At 42.0% G+C, this 19,540-nt stretch overlaps 1 protein-coding gene across 4 annotated transcripts in view; it reads left to right on the top strand.

Annotated features, from left to right (window-relative positions):
• LOC115645407 (sodium channel protein type 5 subunit alpha-like) overlaps positions 1 to 19,329 on the top strand; it is a 382,036-nt gene extending 362,707 nt beyond the window's left edge. For all 4 annotated transcript variants that reach the window (XM_030550011.1, XM_030550007.1, XM_030550010.1 and 1 more), the window contains 5 exons: positions 8,660 to 8,713; positions 11,580 to 11,717; positions 13,260 to 13,364; positions 13,880 to 14,150; positions 16,363 to 19,329. In XM_030550011.1, the coding sequence (XP_030405871.1) occupies positions 8,660 to 8,713; positions 11,580 to 11,717; positions 13,260 to 13,364; positions 13,880 to 14,150; positions 16,363 to 17,597 (1,803 nt within the window). In that variant the 3' untranslated portion in view covers positions 17,598 to 19,329. The remainder of the gene's footprint in view (positions 1 to 8,659; positions 8,714 to 11,579; positions 11,718 to 13,259; positions 13,365 to 13,879; positions 14,151 to 16,362) is intronic.
• Positions 19,330 to 19,540: the final 211 nt, after the last annotated feature.

Raw genomic sequence — 19,540 nt, forward strand, 5'->3', positions numbered from 1 at the left:
TTTCCCTTTTCTTTCGTGGGGGGGAGAGGTGGTAAATTGACGACATATACCCTGAAACACCCCAGACAATGTGTTTGACCCTACAGGCATTGGGAGCTCAGCCAAGAATGCAAATGCTTTTCAGAGACTGCGGGGGACTGTGGGATAGCTGGAGTCCTCAGTACCCCCTCCCTCCCTCCATGAGCGTCCATTTGATTCTCTGGCTTTCCGTTACACTTGTCACGCAGCACTGTGTTGAGTCCTTGCTGTGGCCTCTGTCTATCATAGCCTGGAGATTTTTTCAAATGCTTTCTCATTTCATCTTCTGTAACGGAGCTGTAATAGAACAGATTTGTCTCCCCATACAATGATCAGATCCAGTATCTCCCGTACGGTCCATGCTGGAGCTCTTTTTGGATTTGGGACTGCATCGCCACCCGAGCTGATCAGAGTTCCATGCTGGGCAAACAGGAAATGAAATTCAAAAGTTCGCGGGGCTTTTCCTGTCTACCTGGCCAGTGCATCCGCATTCGGATTGCTGTCCAGAGCAGTCACAATGGTGCACTGTGGGATACCGCCCAGAGGCCAATACCGTTGATTTGTGGCCACACTAACCCTAATCGGACATGGCAATACCGATTTCAGCGCTACTCCTCTCGTCGGGGAGGAGTACAGAAACCGGTTTAAAGAGCCCTTTATATTGATATAAAGGGCCTCATTGTGTGGACGGATGCAGGGTTAAATCAGTTTAACACTGCTAAAATCGATTTAAACACGTAGTGTAGACCAGGTCTCAGAGTGGGAGAAGGAGGCAAAAGTAGAACTACGTTTACAGGGAAGGCCAGAACATGAGAAGATAGAGGACAAGTAACAGAATAGAGTAAAGATGTACGTCTGTATATAGAAGACTTGCACTTATCTCTAAGATGAAAAATAGCATCATTTAAAAGCAAGAGTCACCCCAGATGTATTTTCATCTTTATTGTAGATTAAGTGATTTAGCTTCACCTTCTCACTCCTACGCCTTCCCAGCCTTGAATTTGCTTTTCTGAAGGCAGTGCTTCTTCTATGTAACTGACTAGAAGTTCTGGATGTCTATGTTGGGATCGCACTCCTTTCTTCTTATTTGCTTGTCCCTATATGTACATTCTCCTCTTGGTGTGCATATGCCCCAGGCACTCGAGACTGGAATCTTTTGGCCATCCCAAATGGCAGTTGCTGATTCTCAACAATTGCAAGTCTTTGACAAAGAAATCCATCAGTCAGCTGAACTTGCTGTTGCTGCCATCAGGGCCGGCTCCAGCTTTTTTGCTGCCTCAAGTGGCGAAGAAAAAAAAAAAGAAAAACCCAACTGAGCTGCTGCTAAAGTGCCGCCAAAGAGGAAGAGAGGGAGCGAAGGACCCACCGCCAAAGTGTCGCCGAAGACTGAAGCGGAGCGATGGAGTTGCCGCCTAGTTGCCGCCGCAGACGTGGACATGCTGCCCCTTTCTATTGGCTGCCCCAGGCACCTGCTTCCTTCGCCGGTGCCTGGAGCCAGTCCTGGCGGCCATCGTGTCATCCTCAGCCAACAAAGCTGTGGTCCCATCTGCTCAACCACATGCTGACAGCTACAAATCCTTTCAAGACTTCTTTCATCAGATGCCATATACATTAGATATTCCAACTGAGGTAATGCAGGAGAAGTCCTATAAATTATTAGATATTTTGCACACCTCTATGTCAGACAGTCTGGCTATGCCAGTAAATGAGGTACTCTTAGACCTGTACAGTTTCTGTGGCAGATGCCTGCATCTATTCCTCCAACATGTTAAAAGATAGACAGAAGGTACCAGATTCCATTTTAGGGATCTGAGTATTTACACGCTCACCCCATACCTTGCTGCCCAAAAGAGGATGAGAAAGCAGAGCTCTAAGATGACACCTGGAGGAAAGGAGCCCAAATGCCTGGATCTCTCTGGAAGGAAGAGCTACACTTCTGCCAGATGTGAGCATTGCCATTTCCCAGACACTCCTTGCCACAGATGATTACATCATTTGGCATAAGGTGTCAGACTTCACAGACAATTTACCATAGGGTTCAAGGGAAGATTTAAGATCCTTAATTGCAGAGGGTCATTTAAGAGCTTGGACCTCCTTACAGGCAGCAATTGATGCATCAGACAGGATAGCAAGGACAATAACAACAGCAGTGATGATGAAATGGGCATCATGTTTACGATCTTCAGGGAAGCATAGACTGCTATAAAGAATTTACCTTTTGAGAATTGTGATCGTCTCAGCCACAAGACAGATGATGCATTACACCCTTTAATTTAAAGGTCTCCAAGCTACTCTTAGATCCCTGGATGTATGCACACGATAACCCAGAAGGAAACAAGTTACACATCCCTATCCTTGGGATTACACAGAAGATTACACTGCTTCTTCATCAGCACCAGTGAAACCAGTTCCTACCTTGAGACTGCCAGTTTGATGGTTTAATGAGTCAAAAGCTGTACAGAACCACACCCAAAGGGTCTGTACCCATGACCTACTCCATTTGGAGACCATTGTTTTATTTTCAAGATGCCTGGACCAATATCACCTAGGACTGCTAGGTCCTGGAAGACCTCCAGGTTGGATATTCAATCCAGTTTCAAACGCGCTCTCTACTCCTCATCCATCCTTCCTGTCCCTTTTCAAGGACCCCTCTCATGAGAGACAAATGCAAGAAGAGGTAGAGGCTCTGAGAACAATAAAAGGTGTACCTCTTCATTACAGAAAGAAAAGGCTTCATTCCCATTATTTTTTTAATCTCCAAGATCCTATTCTGATTCTTCATTTATTAAATCAAGTTTAGAGTGGTAACCCTTGCCTCAGTAATACCATCTGTAGATCCACAGGACTCATTTGCAGCTCTCAAGATCCAGGACATATATTTACATATTTCACGTCACCTAGGATACAGGAAATAATCAAGAGTTAGAATAGGGACTTCTTATTTCTAATACAAGATCCTTGGATTATCAACAGCCACCAGGGTTTTCTCAAAATGCCTTGAAATAGTAGCAGCTTATTTAAGATGGCAAAGAATACAATTATACCCTTGATGATTGACTTGTATGAGGGAGCTCACCTCAACAGATAACAGACCATGTTCATCACATCCTACAGCTCTTTTCCGCTTTTGGACTCAAGATCAATGAACTAGAAGTTATCTGTAATGCACACCCAGAAAATAGAGTTTATGGCAGCACTTCTACGCTCCACAACAGTAAGATACTTACCTCAGCCAGATTTGAAGCCATTGAAGATCTCAACAAGTCAGTTGCCAAAACAACCTCAGATAACAATAAGAATGTGTCTGAAATTATTAGGTCACATGGCCTTATGCACATTCATCACTCTATATGCCAGACCTTACCTTCATTTGAGCAAACATCATATAGATATTCCAGTCCATATTCCTCCACGTGTCCGAAAGTCACTAGAGATTAATGATGAAGAATCCCATTCAGGTATGCAAGAGTATTCCTTTTTTCTCCAATACTGCCTTCAAAGACAATAGAGACTGATGATTCCAGCCTTAGCCAGGGAGCACATCTAAATCAATATCAGCCTCAGGGTTTGCGAGAGGATCCCGAGAGGAGACTCATTTTCACATTAATGTCTTAGAACTCAGAACAATTCGTTTGACAGAGAACACCACAGCAATGTTCCATATGAACAGGTCAGGAGGCACATGATCACCCCCTCTATGTTTGGAAGCAATCTAGCTGTGGAATTGGTGTATCCACCATCAGATCACCCTTATAGCCTTGCACCTACCAGGACTGCAGAACACTGTAGCAGATCACCTGAGAAGGAAATTTAAAAATGAACAGAAGTGGGTGATAATGGACTTATAATTTGGAGAGCTTTCCACAGGCAGGGTCACCCATCCATGGACCCATTTGCCACAAAAATAAACAAAAAGTGCCCTACCTTCTGATCTAGGGGAGGCCTGAGTCCAGGATCTCTCTTAGACAAATTCCTCATTCCTTGAACCCCACATCTCCTATATGTACATCCCCTGATCCGTCTCTTACTGAGCATCCTAAGGAAGCTCAAACAAGAGTTTACTGTAACGATCCTGATAGCACCAGCTTGGCCCACTTGGATTTCATGAGACTTTCAATTTATTATCCTGTAACATTGCCACTGAGTCCATACCTGAGCTCCCTGGACAATGGGAGCATTTTACATCCAAACCCAGCCTCTCTACATATCACAGTCTGAATGCTGCATCTGTGGAGAGAGCTTATTCTCGAGACACCCAAAACATTCTTATGCAGAGTAGAAAGGAAGCAGGAAAGTAGAAAAGGCTCCCTTTGGGCAGAGCTGCACAGTATGTCTCCAATAGAATCAAACATTCCTAATATTCTGGATTACTTAATGTCATTAAAAAGATCAGGACTTTCTATCAGTTCTATAATGCTGCACCTGGGAGCTATATCAGCACAACATCCCACTATATAGGACCGCACGTGAGTTTTCACATCATGTAATGACTAGAGTCTTCAAAGGCCTAACACACATAGTCCCACTGGTTCATGAACTGCCTCACTCCTGGGATCTCCATATAGTTCTGTTTGGATGAACGGGTCCTTCCTCTGAACCTCTGACATTATGTTTATTGCACCATCGCTCCATGAAAACAGCCTTTGTAATGACTGTCACTTCAGTCTGTAGGATTGGGGAGCTGCAAGCATTCATGGTGGCCCTCCATGCACTGTTTCTCTCTTAGGCCCTATCCAAAATTTCTTCCCAAGGTTGTTTCTGACTTCCATCTAGACCATGAGTCCCCTACCAGTGTTCTTCCCTAAACACCACTCCAGCCAAGGAAGGCAAGAGACTCCACTCTTTAGATATCTGCAGCGCCCTGTTGTTTTACCTAGATAGATCATAGTCATCCAAGGTCTTGCCTACATTGTTTGTTTGTTGCCTTTGCAGAGAGAATCAGAAGCCAGGCCATTTCTTCTCAAAGGCTATCTAAGTTGGTCTCAAACTTGATTAAGCTTTGTTACTAGTTAGCTAGTTTAGATTATCCAGTTGTAGCTCAGACAGCTTCTGCAGCCTCTTTCAGAAATGTTCCCATTGCAGAAATATGTAGAGCAGTTAATTAGGGATCTGTTCACTTATTCACAACACATTATTCCCTGGTAGAGGTATCTAGTTTGGATGCCTCTTTTGGCAAAACTGTTTTATAATCTCTCTCCAGGTGAAAAAGCTACATGCCATGAAAATAGCTTTATTGGACCTGATGTTTACATTATTCTTTAGGGCCCTCCACAGCAAATGATCATAACATTAAATTAATATTGGTTATAAAATAAAATGGACTGGAGACATGCAACCGTGAGAATGGCATAGAACAGAGTTATCACAACAGGAAAAGAAACTTGTTGGTGCCATCTTAAATGTGTCCCTATGAGGAGCTAACGCTGATGTAATGTTGAAGGGTTTGTTTTAGTTTTAAAATGCTTTTTTAAGCAAGAGCAGTGTTCAAAGAGGCATTTTTAAAATATAAAAATGAAACATTTCCGCCTTCAAAAACAGCCATTGGAGTCCATTGTGGCATCTATCTTGGATTTCCTCCATTTAAAGAGAGTGTCTCCCAGTGCCAAATTTAAAATGTTGGTTTTATTTTAAGATATTTGCCTTTTGGTTACCTGATAAATATTCTGAGGGCCATTTAGACACAGTCCACCTGTCCTCTCCCTATGCTAATTTACTTCATGGTGTCTAACCAATAATCTAATAACAAAATGTAATCATGTCCCAAGATGAGTTTATCCACAGATAATCTCATCACATGACAATTTCAGTTGAAAATGATGTTTCTCTGGATAGCTTCCAGACAGGATAATATTGCAAACACTCCCATGAAGATTTTTGTCACGTCTTAATTCAGTATGTAAGTGGCTACTAATTCCAGATAAATAATTTCCTTTCCCAGTGTTGTTTCTTTCATTCTTGATAGCTGTTCCTCTTTGCAGATGAAGTGACTAAAGAAGTCTTTCAGAAGCCTAATAGGATTTTTAATTATCTCACTTGTAGACTATTTGCTAAAATATACAATCACAGTCCTGCATTCCCATAATATTTTATCTTCATCAGATCATTTCACCAGCCACTGTCACTAAGTACAACCATGTTGTATGCTAAATGTTACACTCTCGCACTGGCTGGAATCTAGCCCATTTACTGTAAATACCAGGGATAAAATGCCTAAAGAAGATAAAAGCTTGGGCGACCAGTGCAAGTTAAGATCATATCCATTTGTAAGCATATCTTTTCTGCTGTCATTGACAGAGTGACCTCTTATTTCCTCCAATCCCAGCCTCTCTGAACAGAAGATTGAACTGTAAGTGGAAAGTGACAATAAGAAGACTGGAAAGCCTTTCACGGAATTAGAAAAAGAGCAGCAAAAAAGAATCCATTAGAGCAGCTGAGAGGGGTCAACATGACAGGGTTAAATAATCATTTGTTTCAATTAAACCACTGATCACATCACCTGCCCTCTAAACTCTGATTCTCTGAACAGTTATACAGATTTTCCAAAAGGTGCTGATTTTCAGTGGTTAATCCGTTTTATCCAGAGGATGAGAATGGGTACAACATTATGAATACAGTTTTATATATATATTCATTAAAAATAAATTGTGTTGACCTCTCTATGAATTTTCCATTGGCTAAGCAGGATTTAAAAGCAAGAATAGATGCATTATCTTAAAGATTTAATTTAATAATGGAGTATATATAATGGAGTTTTTGAAAAAGCACTTTGGATATACCTGGCTGAACACAAAGGGCTGAATTCCCATTGGGAATACACAAAATTCCAATTAGCATTATCTGAAATTATGTGCTTAGATACACAATAAAAAATTCAACCCAATTTTCCTCAAGATATTAAAATATGTTGGAAATGGTTCTGATCTCCTGCACTCTTGCTCTTAGTACACTGTTGTAAGTTGAGGTGACATTGTGGAAGTAAATGTGTCTGATTCTTCCCTCACACCAATTTTAAAAGCAGTGTAAATCCATTGATTTACTCCCACTTTACACTGGTGTAAGTAAAATGAGAATCAGGTTCAGTGGAATTACACTGGTGTAAAACCAGCATAATTTAGGCCAGAATTAGGCCCAATGTTGTGCCAGGTTAGTATCATGGCAGTAGATTTTGATATTCTAGAAATAGGATTGTGGGCCACATTTTCATTCTGAGGGGCTACACCAAGACCCTTTTACACTGCACTGGAAGCTTGAAAGGGCCTTAAATTACATTCACACCCACTTTAAGGCCTCTTTACATTGGCAGAGCAGTAAGGTAAGTGAGAACTAGGCCTTGTAACTTCCCTGGTGTGTCAACAAGTGTGGGGAGCAGAGCAAGGATGGAAGTCCCTATTAAAATACATATTCTTATTACTAGCACCAGGGACACAAAAATCACTGGCCAAACACATTGTTTTGTTTTTTTAAGAAATGTTGTTTTATTCAAGTTTCAGTGCAAAAAAAAAATCCCTCTACAGAGCCATAATCAGCAGTGAAACCTCTGTAATGGCTTATCTCCAGACTATTCTGTGTTCTTTGCACAAACCTTATCTTTCTATGTGCATTTTTTAAATGAAATGTAATCCTGAGCCACTGTGTAAAATGGGAGCATGTTCTTTAAAACTTTCCCATCATCCTGTCTGCTGAGCTTAATATGCACCTGCACATTCACAGCTTTCAATGACTCTCCTCAAAGCTGAACAGACCCTGGGAGCCTGATTTTGCTCTTACTTATGCTGCAATGTGACTCTATTGATTTTCATAGTGTTACCCCTGATTTACTCCATGAGAGCAGAATTGGAGCTTCACTGTGAATGCACACAGAAGACAGACAGTGCTCACCAACATGAATAAAGGGTCTGTAGTCGGGCCCTAGGTCTTCAGAATCTTTCTAATGCTAAAGCAATGTGAGATGATGGTTGAAAAGGTCATGTTTATAACCTCATAGCAGGTCCTAGTCGTCCTGCAATGTGGCAGATCTCATTCCCTCTGGGTCTAGGTTATAGGGGGAGTAGCGAGGAGAAAGAGACGTGGCCAAAGTACCTCTGATCCAGCAGGTTCCAGCTATCAGAACAGATCCCTTGCTAGCCTCTGAATCAAGAAGCAGCAAAGATAGGATAAAGCTCCCTTCCCTCCCACCTCCTTGGGTCTGAACTGAACGGAGCTCAGCCAGGTGCAAGAAACAAGGCCATGTTTTGTTTTTTCCTGTAATCAACTAGGCATGTTTTTATTCTGCAGTGACACATTGGTATTTCCCATTTACTTCAATTTCTTACCTGCAGAAAGAAGCTGATCTGAATTCTGGAGATTTAATTGCCTAAAAAAAAAAAAAGCCATTATTTTACCACTAAAAATTTCAAGAAAGAAAAGAAAAAAATTGCATGAATAAGAGAACCCCGAAGGGAAAACCACCTCCGTGTGATCTCAAGTACCTATGTAAAGAAAAATTAATGGGTATATTTTGCTTTTTAAAAAAAGCAATTTATTAACAATGATGAATATGCTTACCGTAATATTTTCTAGAAAAACACAAAAGCAGTAGTGTAACCATTTGAACATAATAGGCTTATGGTTTTCCTAATTATGTGTTATTGTTTTTTCCTAGGCAACATTTAAAGGTTGGATGGATATTATGTATGCAGCAGTAGATTCACGAGGGGTAGGTCACTCAAATTAAAGGCTTTCTTCTTGCATCCTTCTTTCCTGTTTAGTTGAATTTTGCACCATTCTGGCTGGTTAACACCAAAACTACCTATGTGCAACTCACTTGACTTCTCTGGGGATGCCTCAAGTTTAACTTAGGGCAGATTTTTGTCTAATGTGCTAGTGAAATTTAGAGTGACTGAAATGGGTTTGGACGTGTAACATCATTTGTGTAGTGGGTTTATATTATGGATCACTTTGGAAATGTAACTATTTAGAGTACAAGAATATTTTAAAAATATTAAAACCTGGGGCCCAACTCAGGACACAAATAACTTCCAGGTGACAGTTAACTGACCTCCTCTCCTGCAGCAGGAGACTGACATTTGGAGGGAGCAGATCCTCAGCTGGCATAAATTGACATAATGGAGCTATGTCGATTTACATTACACTTCATACTGCCTTAGAATTCAGTTTTCCAATCTGTTTAAGCCAGACAGAAAGCTCAATATAAAGGTGAATAAAAACCTGAAACTCACAAAGATGAATGGATCTTTAGATTTTCCATAGATCTTATTTTTTGTTGCAAGATGTGTTGTATTAAGTGGAAGTTGTGATTAAAATTATCCATATGCCGTGGTCACCATAAAGAAATTAACATTTACCAACAGACAGAAAACAGCTTTCACAATGATTTTCTCTTCTTAGCAAAAGAAAGAAGGTATATTGTTTAAAATAGATGGACTCTAACTATACTGTAGTTTATACTAAAGTGACTGAACATTGCATTTACATTGCAATTAAAATGTAATTACACTGTGGTTATGTTGACCGGGTTATCTGAACCCAAAGCTATGGTAACAAATCTTTGTTTTCCAGGCGGTGTCAGGAAATAAATCAGTTGGGGACACAGCACCTCCATCTGATAAATGATTGGTACACACATGAGTGCTTTCATTCAAAAGTCCTTGTTTTTACTGAGTACAAAGCACACATCAAAGCTTGCAATAGTCTAGAACAGGGGTGGGCAAACTACGGCCTGTGGGCCGGATCCAGCGCACAGGATTGTCCCCTGTGGCGCCGTGGGCCCCGCGCCACTCCCAGAAGTGGCTGGCACCACTTCCCTGTGGCCCCCAGGTTGGGGGGTAGAGGACTCTGTGCATTGTCCTTGCCTCCAGGCACAAACACACACCCCTACTCCCATTGGCCGGGAACGGGGAACTGCAGCCAATGGGAGCTTCGGGGGAGGTACATGGGGGCACGGCAAGGGCAGCACATGTGGAGCCCCCCATCCCCCTGGGGCCTCAATGCTTCCTGGAGCACCACGGGGCCGGGGACAGGGCAGGGGTGCAGGGAGTTTTCTCTGGCCCTGGTGTGCGCCACTGCCACCCCGGAGCTGCTTTAGGTAAGTGGCACCAGGCTGGAGCCCGAACTCCGCCTGCACCCCGCCCCTCAACTCCCTGCCCTAAGCCTCCTGCCTGCACCTCACACCCCTCCTGCACACCAACTCCCTGTCCTGAGCCCCCTCATACAGCCCGCACCACTCCTGCACCCAACTCCCTTCTCTGAGCCCCCTGCCACACCCCACACCCCTCCTGCACCCCAACCCCCTGCCCTGAGCCCCCTCCCGCAGTCCGCACCCCACCTGCACCCCTTCCCTGGGCCCCCTCCTGCACCCCAACCCCCTTCCCTGAGCTCCCTCATACACCCTGCGCCCCCTCCTCTGCCCCAGTCCCTTGCCGTGAGCCCGCTCCTGCATACCGCACCCCTCACGCACTCCACACTCCCTCCCGCACCCCAACCCCCTGCCCCAGCCCTGCGTACAATTTCCCCATCAAGATGTGGCCCTCGGCCCAAAACGTTTGCCCACCCTGGTCTAGAAGCACCCCAAACAGAGTTACCCAAAGTCTGAGGTAGTGTTGAGGGCCAGTTGCAGGGTTCCGGTGGCCAGCCTGCCTTCTGCAGCTCGAGTTTTGTTGTCAGACTCCCAAACTCATAGAAATCCAGTCAAAAGAACTTCTTCCAGGCTTCTCCAAAGTACACTCTCTAACTAAACTCTTTATAGGTTTTCTCCTGACCAACCACATAATTCATAAGGGTTCCAAACAGGCTAACAATCTCCCTAGCAACAGCGAATAATAATTCATTATTTTACTTATCAGCAAAGCAATTTCAGCAAGAAACTTACAAATGCAAGCCCACCAAAACAAGGTCAGCCATTCACAATTTCCATCTTCTCCCATCCTCATTTTCATGAATCTACCCTTTCACTTTATCCAGCTTAGTTAGTAACACTGTAATTGTGTAGCTGTTTTTGTTCTGTCTGCCTAAGCCAAGGCCAGATTTTTCCTGACTCTGTGGTGGCCTTGCTTCCAACTTCTGGTGGCTAAGTGCACAAGATCACTGTTGTTAAATCAATTTCTCTCGTAACAGTTATTCTATTAATATCCATGATTACCACCAGTTCATATAAGCAGGAGTATAGCAAGAAGATTGATTTATTTGTTCCCCCTTTTTATTTCATATTGAATGCATTACAGCGGATATATTCTGAAGTTGCACTTTTTTATACATGCACCCAGTACAAAATCTTCTAACCAAAGATTAAGTACATGAATTACACTCTATATTTACACTGAAAATACAGTGTAATGATGTGATCATAATGCCAGTATTATAAAGTACAACTGAAATGATCGTGGTATTTGAGATACCAATGGTGACTTTGTAATGGCAAGCACTGAATGCTTAAACACTGAATGGGTACTTAACTTGGATATTTTCTGTGTTATTGAGGGAGTTTGTTTTTAATCTTTTGATGTATGTGGTGATGGCACAGTTTTTCTCCCTCTCCTTTTTACATTTGCCTTTTATATTTGCAGTGTGAGGAGCAACCTGAATGGGAATATAATTTATACATGTACCTCTACTTTGTGATTTTCATCATCTTCGGGTCTTTCTTCACATTGAATCTCTTCATCGGCGTCATTATTGACAATTTTAACCAACAAAAGAAAAAGATAAGTACTATATATGCTGTATAGCCCCTTGTGACTGCTATATGGAGGGGCAGTAGAAATGGATTTAGAAGCAGCAGCACAGCCAGTCTAGCATCTTGATTAACAGAATATCCTTAGGAACCAACCTTCATTACGTTACAAATTCACAGTTGCAGCAGCAGTACAGTAGGAGACTCAAAGAGCTTGGCTTGTTTAGCCTAACCAAAAGAAGGTTGAGGCCGGATATGATTGCTCTTTATAAATATATCAGAGGGATTAATATTAGGGAGGGAGGGGAATTATCTAAGCTTAGTACCAATGTAGACACAAGAACAAATAGATATAAACTGGACACTAGGAAGTTTAGACTTGAAATTAGACAAAGGTTTCTAACCATTAGAGGAGTGAAGTCCTGGAACAGCTTTCCAAGGGGCGTAGTGGGGGTAAAAGACATATCTGGCTTTAAGATTAAGCTTGATAAATTTATGGAGGGGGTGGTATGATGGGATAGCCTAATTTTGGCAATTAATCAAAGATCAGTTGCCAAATTATCAGCAGGTAAGTATGCCCAGTGATCTGGGATGGGATGTTAGATGGGATGGGATCTGAGTTACTACAGAGAATTCTTTCCTGGGTGATGGCTGGTGAGTCTTGCCCACATGCTCAGGGTTTAACTGATCACCGTATTTGGGATCGGGAAGAAATTTTCCTCCAGGGCACATTGGCAGAGGTCCTGGAGGTTTTTCGCCTTCCTCTGCAGCATGGGGCACAGGTCACTTGCTGGAGGATTCTCTGCAGCTTGAGGTCTTCAAACCACAATTTGGGGACTTCAATAACTCAGACATAGGTTAGGAGTTTGTTATAGAAGTGGATGGGTGAGATTGTATGACCTGCATTGTGCAGGAGGTCAGACTAGATGATCATAACGGTCCCTTCTGACCTTAAAGTCTATGAGTCTATGAGCAGCCCTTTTTCTCTATGCAGGGCCAGTGCTCTGAAAACACTGGGAGTTAGATTGTGCTCTCCCTAATCAGGAAGCAGTGTTTAACAGCACCAGCCCAGGAGAACCTCAGGAATTAATTGTGCCTCAGGGACACATGCCTTCCCAAAGTCCCCAGTGTGCAGGGGATGGTGTATTCAACTGGTCACCATCCTTTAGAATGTTGCAGCCGGTCCTCCCCTTCCACCTTTGGGGCAGTGTGCACTCAGGGATGGAGCTGTTCTTACATCCCCCTGAGAAATATGATTGTGATTAGCCTTTTATTTACAAAGTGAAGGAAGGATGAAACTCCTAGCATCCTCCCTCACCCCATGTATCCAAACCAAGATGTCACAGTCTTGCCCTGAATCACTATTCATCCTTGCTGCCCACTAACTCCTGCCTTCTGCCTTAATGTGGATAACTACTTACAGTACTACAGTACTACACCCCATTAGGCACTTATTAGATATTAAAAGGAAGAAAACAGAAAAGGATGGAGACTCCCAATACCTCAAACTTAGTTTACATTGCAATGATACTTATCATTCAACGAAAGTAATAGCAGCTTTATCTCTCTATACTTAGGTGGGCAAGACATCTTTATGACAGAGGAACAGAAAAAGTATTATAATGCGATGAAAAAACTGGGCTCCAAGAAACCCCAAAAACCCATCCCAAGGCCACTGGTGAGAATATCTAGGTTATTCCAATTAAAATATGTATATTCAGTGAATGTCTTTCATCGAGTGAATACAATCCCCTGGAAAAAAAATGCCCTTTTTTAATATAATCTGTTTGATTCAGCCATTGTTTGAAAGTGTAGTGAATTGTGTGTCTTATAATCACCACTGCACTACAATGATGATTTGGGGTCAAATTCATGAATGATGTTACACAATTATCTATTGTGGCCTATATTAAATGAACTGGGGATCTCAGTCCCAATTTGTAATAAACAGGTTGCCATTCATAAAAGCTACCACTACTGTTGACATGATTGTTGGTAGATTCAGCGAAGAGCCTTAGGATTGCATGAGCATGAAAATCCAACCAATCCATTACCCCTTTTACATTTACAATGGTCCATGTGGAAACTGTGACATATTTTCTTCTGGATTCCAGTTGCAAGGGGAGGGAATGATATCATTTTATATGATTTGAGTCTCATAACTAACACTAATGATCCTTTTATTTGTTTCAGAACAAATACCAAGGTTTTATCTTTGACATAGTCTCAAAACAAGCCTTTGATGTCTCCATCATGATTCTCATCTGCCTTAACATGGTCACCATGATGGTGGAAACGGATGACCAGAGTCTAGAAAAAGTGAACATCCTTCATAAAATCAACATGCTCTTTGTTGCCATCTTCACAGCAGAGTGCGGAATCAAAATGTTGGCTTTAAGACACTACTATTTCACCAATGGCTGGAACATATTTGATTTTGTTGTTGTGATTCTATCCATCGTGGGTAGGTAACATTCAATGGCAGACAAGTCTTTTTCCCAAAACTGAACAAATAAAAGGTGGAAAGAGAGATGTGTTTGGACTGTATTAAATGCTTTTTGCAATGTGGTGCTGAGCACCTGCAGCTAGGCATTGGGTACCCTCAGTTCCACCAATGGGAGAGCCACTTACGGGATTGGTTCCTAAATATTTTAATTAGATTTAAATCCTATCAAAATAACACCGCATAACAATCAAATGTGGCATGACCAGGCAAAGGTAGAGAGTTTGGGTATGCTGAACATAACAGATACATCCAGATAGGACATACATGCCATACTGTTGAAAGTAATAAGTAACACCTTCACATGCCCTGGCATTGATTTCAATGGGCATTTAGTGGCTGATAGGAACACAGGAGGGTGTGTTAGAGAAATGGCAGTCACAGGATTAGTAGTTGCAATGTGTCAGGGTGTAAGAGGAAAAGTCCAAAGCCACTTGGGCCATTATTTTTATTATTTATTATTTGTATTGCAGTAGTGTCTCGCAGAGCCAGTTATGGACCAGAACCCCATTATGCTAGGTGATGTACAGGCACAGAATAAAACAACAGTCCCTGCCCCAGAGAGTTTACAATCCGAGTGTGAACTGCCAATTAAAAAGAAAGTAACAGTTGGGAAAATGATACAATTTGAGATGAATGACTGATCAAATGAACAAGAGTAACTAAGGAACATTCTAGAGATTATTTCCATTAAAACCAGCATTTAACACTCATATCTCCTAAAGATATTCATGTTACTTTATACTTTTTTGTTAAAGTAAATTTGGTCAGTAGGGATGAACACTGGGGTATTATAGTCTTTCACCTCAGGAGCGATGGCTCAAATGGTAGTGACTGAAAGCTATAACTACTGTGACAGACCCAGACCAGTGGGGTACAGGAGTCTGGTAGAGGGCAAATATACTGGTCACTGAATGAATAGTTTTCTGCTCCCTGAGTGACCAGAGCAGGGCCTGCATTGGAGTAATCAGGAACCTGCTAAAATCAATTAAGGCAGACAGGCTGATTAGATCACCTGCAGCCAATCAAGGCAGGCTAATCGGGGCACCTGGGTTTAAAAAGGAGCTCACTCCAGTCAGGCGGGGGGAGCCAGAGGAGAGGAAGTGCGTGTGAGGAGCTGGGAGCAAGAGGTGCAAGGAGCTGAGAGGGAGAGGGTGTGCTGCTGGAGGACTAAGGAGTACAAGCGTTATCAGACACCAGGAGGAAGGTCCTGTGGTGAGGATAAAGAAGGTGTTTAGAGGAGGCCATGGGGAAGTACCCCAGTGAGTTGTAGCTGTCATGCGGCTCTTACAGGAGGCACTCTAGACATCTGTGATCCACAGGGCCCTGGACTAGAACCTGGAGTAGAGGGTGGGCTTGGGTTCCCCTCAAACCTCCCAACTCCTAATCAGACACAGGAGGAGCTGACCCAGACTGTGGGTTCCACCAGAGGAGAAGATCACTGAGGTGAGCAAATCTGCCAATAAGCGCAAGAGCCACCTAGGTAGAGGAGGAACTTTGTCACACTACTTGTGGCCTGTATTCATTGAACTGATAATCTCAGTCCCAATTTGTAATAGGCAGGTGTCCATGTCATAAAAACTATCACTTTCGTTGACATCTTTGACTGCAGACTCAGCAAAGAGCCTGAGGATTGATTGGGCATGAAATCCAACCAATCCATTAGCCCCTTAGCTGTGTTTCCTCTAGGACAGGGGTTCTCAACCTTTTTCTTTCTGAGGCTCCCCCCAACATGCTATAAAAACCTCCACAGCCCACCTGTGCCACAACCACTGTTTTTCTGCATATCCAGTAGATTAAAAGCCAGGGCCAGCGTTAGGGGGTAGCAAGCAGGGCAATTGCCTTTGGCCCTGCAAAGTTGAAACTCGGGCTTTGGCTTCAGCCTTAAGTAGCTTGGACTTTGGCTTTCTGCGCTGGGCCCCAGGAAATCTAACACTGACCCTGATCTCTGGTTTGTTTTGATGGACTCCCTGAAACATGCTCACAGCCCCCCAGGGCACCCCGGATCCCTGGTTGAGAACCTCTGCTCTAGGAGAAGGCAAAGGCGCAATTAGGTGGACAGTTGGGGGAATGTTAATAGTTCTTGTTGGTAATCTGGAATTATCATTTTATGAGCACATCTAGAATTGCTGCCCATGTATTAATTGGTTATTTTTTTCTTTTTTTCTTAAAGGTACCGTGCTTTCTGACATCATTCAAAAATATTTTTTCTCTCCTACACTCTTCAGAGTCATTCGCTTGGCTCGGATTGGCCGAGTCCTAAGACTTATACGGGGAGCCAAAGGAATTAGAACTCTCCTTTTTGCCTTAATGATGTCCCTTCCTGCTCTGTTCAACATTGGTCTCCTCCTTTTTCTGGTCATGTTTATTTATGCCATTTTTGGAATGGCTAATTTTGCCTATGTTAAAAAGGAGCATGGGATTGATGACATGTTCAACTTCCAAACCTTCGCTAACAGCATGCTCTGTCTTTTCCAAATTACAACCTCTGCTGGCTGGGACGGTCTTCTCAATCCTATTTTAAACACTGGACCGCCATATTGTGATCCGAACCTAAAAAATGCAAATGGTTCAAAGGGAGACTGTGGAAGCCCTGCTGTAGGGATTCTATTCTTTGTTACTTATATCATTATATCATTTCTCATTGTTGTAAACATGTACATAGCCATTATTTTAGAGAACTTCAGCGTAGCCACTGAGGAAAGTACGGAGCCTCTAGGCGAAGATGACTTTGATATGTTTTATGAAATCTGGGAGAAGTTTGATCCTGAAGCAACTCAATTTATTGAGTATTCTGTGCTTTCAGACTTTGCAGATGCTCTGGCAGAACCTTTACGCATAGCAAAACCAAACAAAATTAAACTCATAGCCATGGACCTTCCCATGGTCAGTGGAGATAGGATCCACTGCTTGGATATTTTATTTGCTTTTACCAAACGGGTACTAGGAGAAACTGGGGAAATGGATGCCCTTAAAATACAGATGGAGGAAAAGTTTATGGCTGCCAATCCATCTAAAATTTCTTATGAACCAATCACAACCACACTCAGACGGAAACAAGAGGAGGTTTCTGCCATTATTATCCAGAGGGCCTACAGGAGTCATTTGTTTCAACGCTCCTTGAAGCAGGCCTCTTTCTTATACCGTCACCAGGCTTGTGGTGGCAACATGCTTGAAGATGAGGCACCTGAGAAAGAAGGTCTTATTGCATTCATGATGAATGAAAATTATGGTAGGCCAATAGACAAATCAGAAACTGTGTCTTCAACATCTTTCCCTCCATCCTATGACAGTGTCACCAGAGCCACTAGTGACAACCTCCAGCTAAAGGTGACAGACTCTAGCAAAAGTGATGAACCTATAGATTATCTGCTATCTCCAGACAGAGAGAAAGAATCAATTGTCTAAATGTTTGTTTAGAATGCTTTAAAATATTGTTTACAGAATGTAATGCTGTAACTACACAACAATTGAAGCAGCCTTCTTATTAAATATTAGTTGCAAAATAAACACTGGAGTTTTTACCTTTAACTATGGGAGTCGATAAGTTATAACCTTTGACCCTGCTCTTTTCACCATTGCTCAATGTTTATATATGCACAGGAAGAATCTGTGCAGGGTCATAGCTGTTATATCAATGGTGTGATTATGAATATGCTAGACTGTAAAACAATAAACACAGTGTATATCTATCCACAGATAAAGCCAGGCTGTAAACATTCATTTAAGATCTTACTCATATTAGTGTGTTTACTTATGGCAATGTATGACCTTGCATTCTAAAAAGAAAAAAAATATATCACAGCTGCTGTAGCAAAATGTAACACTTGCTGTATATGTTGTGAATGGTCTTTCATAAATTTATTATATTTGATATTTTTTTACTTAAATCAAATAATTGTCTCTTTTTCCATGGAGATAGATGATCCTTACACCCGACATGTTAAACTCTGAACCAAGGTAACACTAATTGGTGGGACTCCCATCATTCACAGAGGAAAGTTGTTGCAAAATAAAATATTTAATCAACAACATATATGACCTCCCCTTTGGGACATGTAACTGCTTGTCATCAGTAATAAAAAAAAATGAGGAGGAAAAAAGTGATGTCAAATAATGAGAGAAATGGTTTGTTCTACCCTACAGGAAATCAGACAGTAATGGATGCTACTTGTAAAACTATTAATAAACGTACTAATTTTTTAGTATGTTTCAAGAATGTGCTTTGCTTGTTGTAATCAAACTCTCTTAGAAATAGGTTATGATCCTGTAATCTGATGTAAAGTGCCCCAAAGCACTAAGTATCCAGACAGATTTTCTGTTGAGTGAGTGGGATAGGATGTTTTCTCCAATGACATGGAGCTACGCATGCTTACTGCAAGCTCTATGCATCAATATTACTCTCTAATGCTTTGATGCAGGTTGTGCAGTGCGGGAGGATTGTTACAGTGTTATCAATAGGGTGGGAGGGTTTGTACAAAAGTTCTGATATATAGAATCCCTTCTTGGTTTCTGTTTTTCACACTGCTGGAGGCTGTGTTTAGATTACTGGGGAACCTTCCTTTTTGCAGGCAGGCAGAGGAATATTTGCATGTGAAATACCAATCAGTCTCTGGCCAAACATGTAACAGCAATGGGGTCCCATTATAAGTGCGTTAGGAGCAGACATTTTTAGTGGTTTTTATACTGTAAAAAAATGTAATCTATTATCAACCTTCCAGCTTTGGCAAAATGTGAGGAAGTGTCTGTGTGAAATATAAAAAGACAAGTCCATGATTACAGAAAAGTCCTCTCTTTGTTACTTTCAAATATGATGGTATTTGAGTTTGGTGGGTCTTCATGGGAGGTCTTGCCTGAGAAGTCTGTAATGAGCAATTGCACCACAAGGAATAGTAGACATGTTTTTCACCTTGCAGAAAAAGAATTATCAAGAATGTATTTAAGGTGTATTGTAGTCGACATTTAGTTACATTCTGGATTATAAAGGTGTCAAAATCCACATGGGGTTGTTACTGAGAATCTTAGCTATCCAGCCACAAGACCATGTTACAATGAAATTTTCCTGTGACCACATCATGTGTTGACAAAATGAGTCAGAATATGTGAAGAAAACACATAAGATAATATGACTACATATATGTTAATATAGAGGGGAGGGATAGCTCAGTGGTTTGAGCATTCCCCTGTTAAACCCACAGTTGTGAGTTCAGTCACTGAGGGGGCCACTTAGGGAGCTGGGGCAAAATCAATACTCAGCCCTGCTAGTGAAGGCAGGGGGCTGGACTTGATGGCCTCTCAAAGTCCCTTTCAGTTCTAGGAGATTGATATATCTCCAATTATTATTATTATTT

Source organism: Gopherus evgoodei, chromosome 2, assembly GCF_007399415.2.
Source record: "Gopherus evgoodei ecotype Sinaloan lineage chromosome 2, rGopEvg1_v1.p, whole genome shotgun sequence".
Classification (NCBI taxonomy): domain Eukaryota; kingdom Metazoa; phylum Chordata; order Testudines; family Testudinidae; genus Gopherus; species Gopherus evgoodei.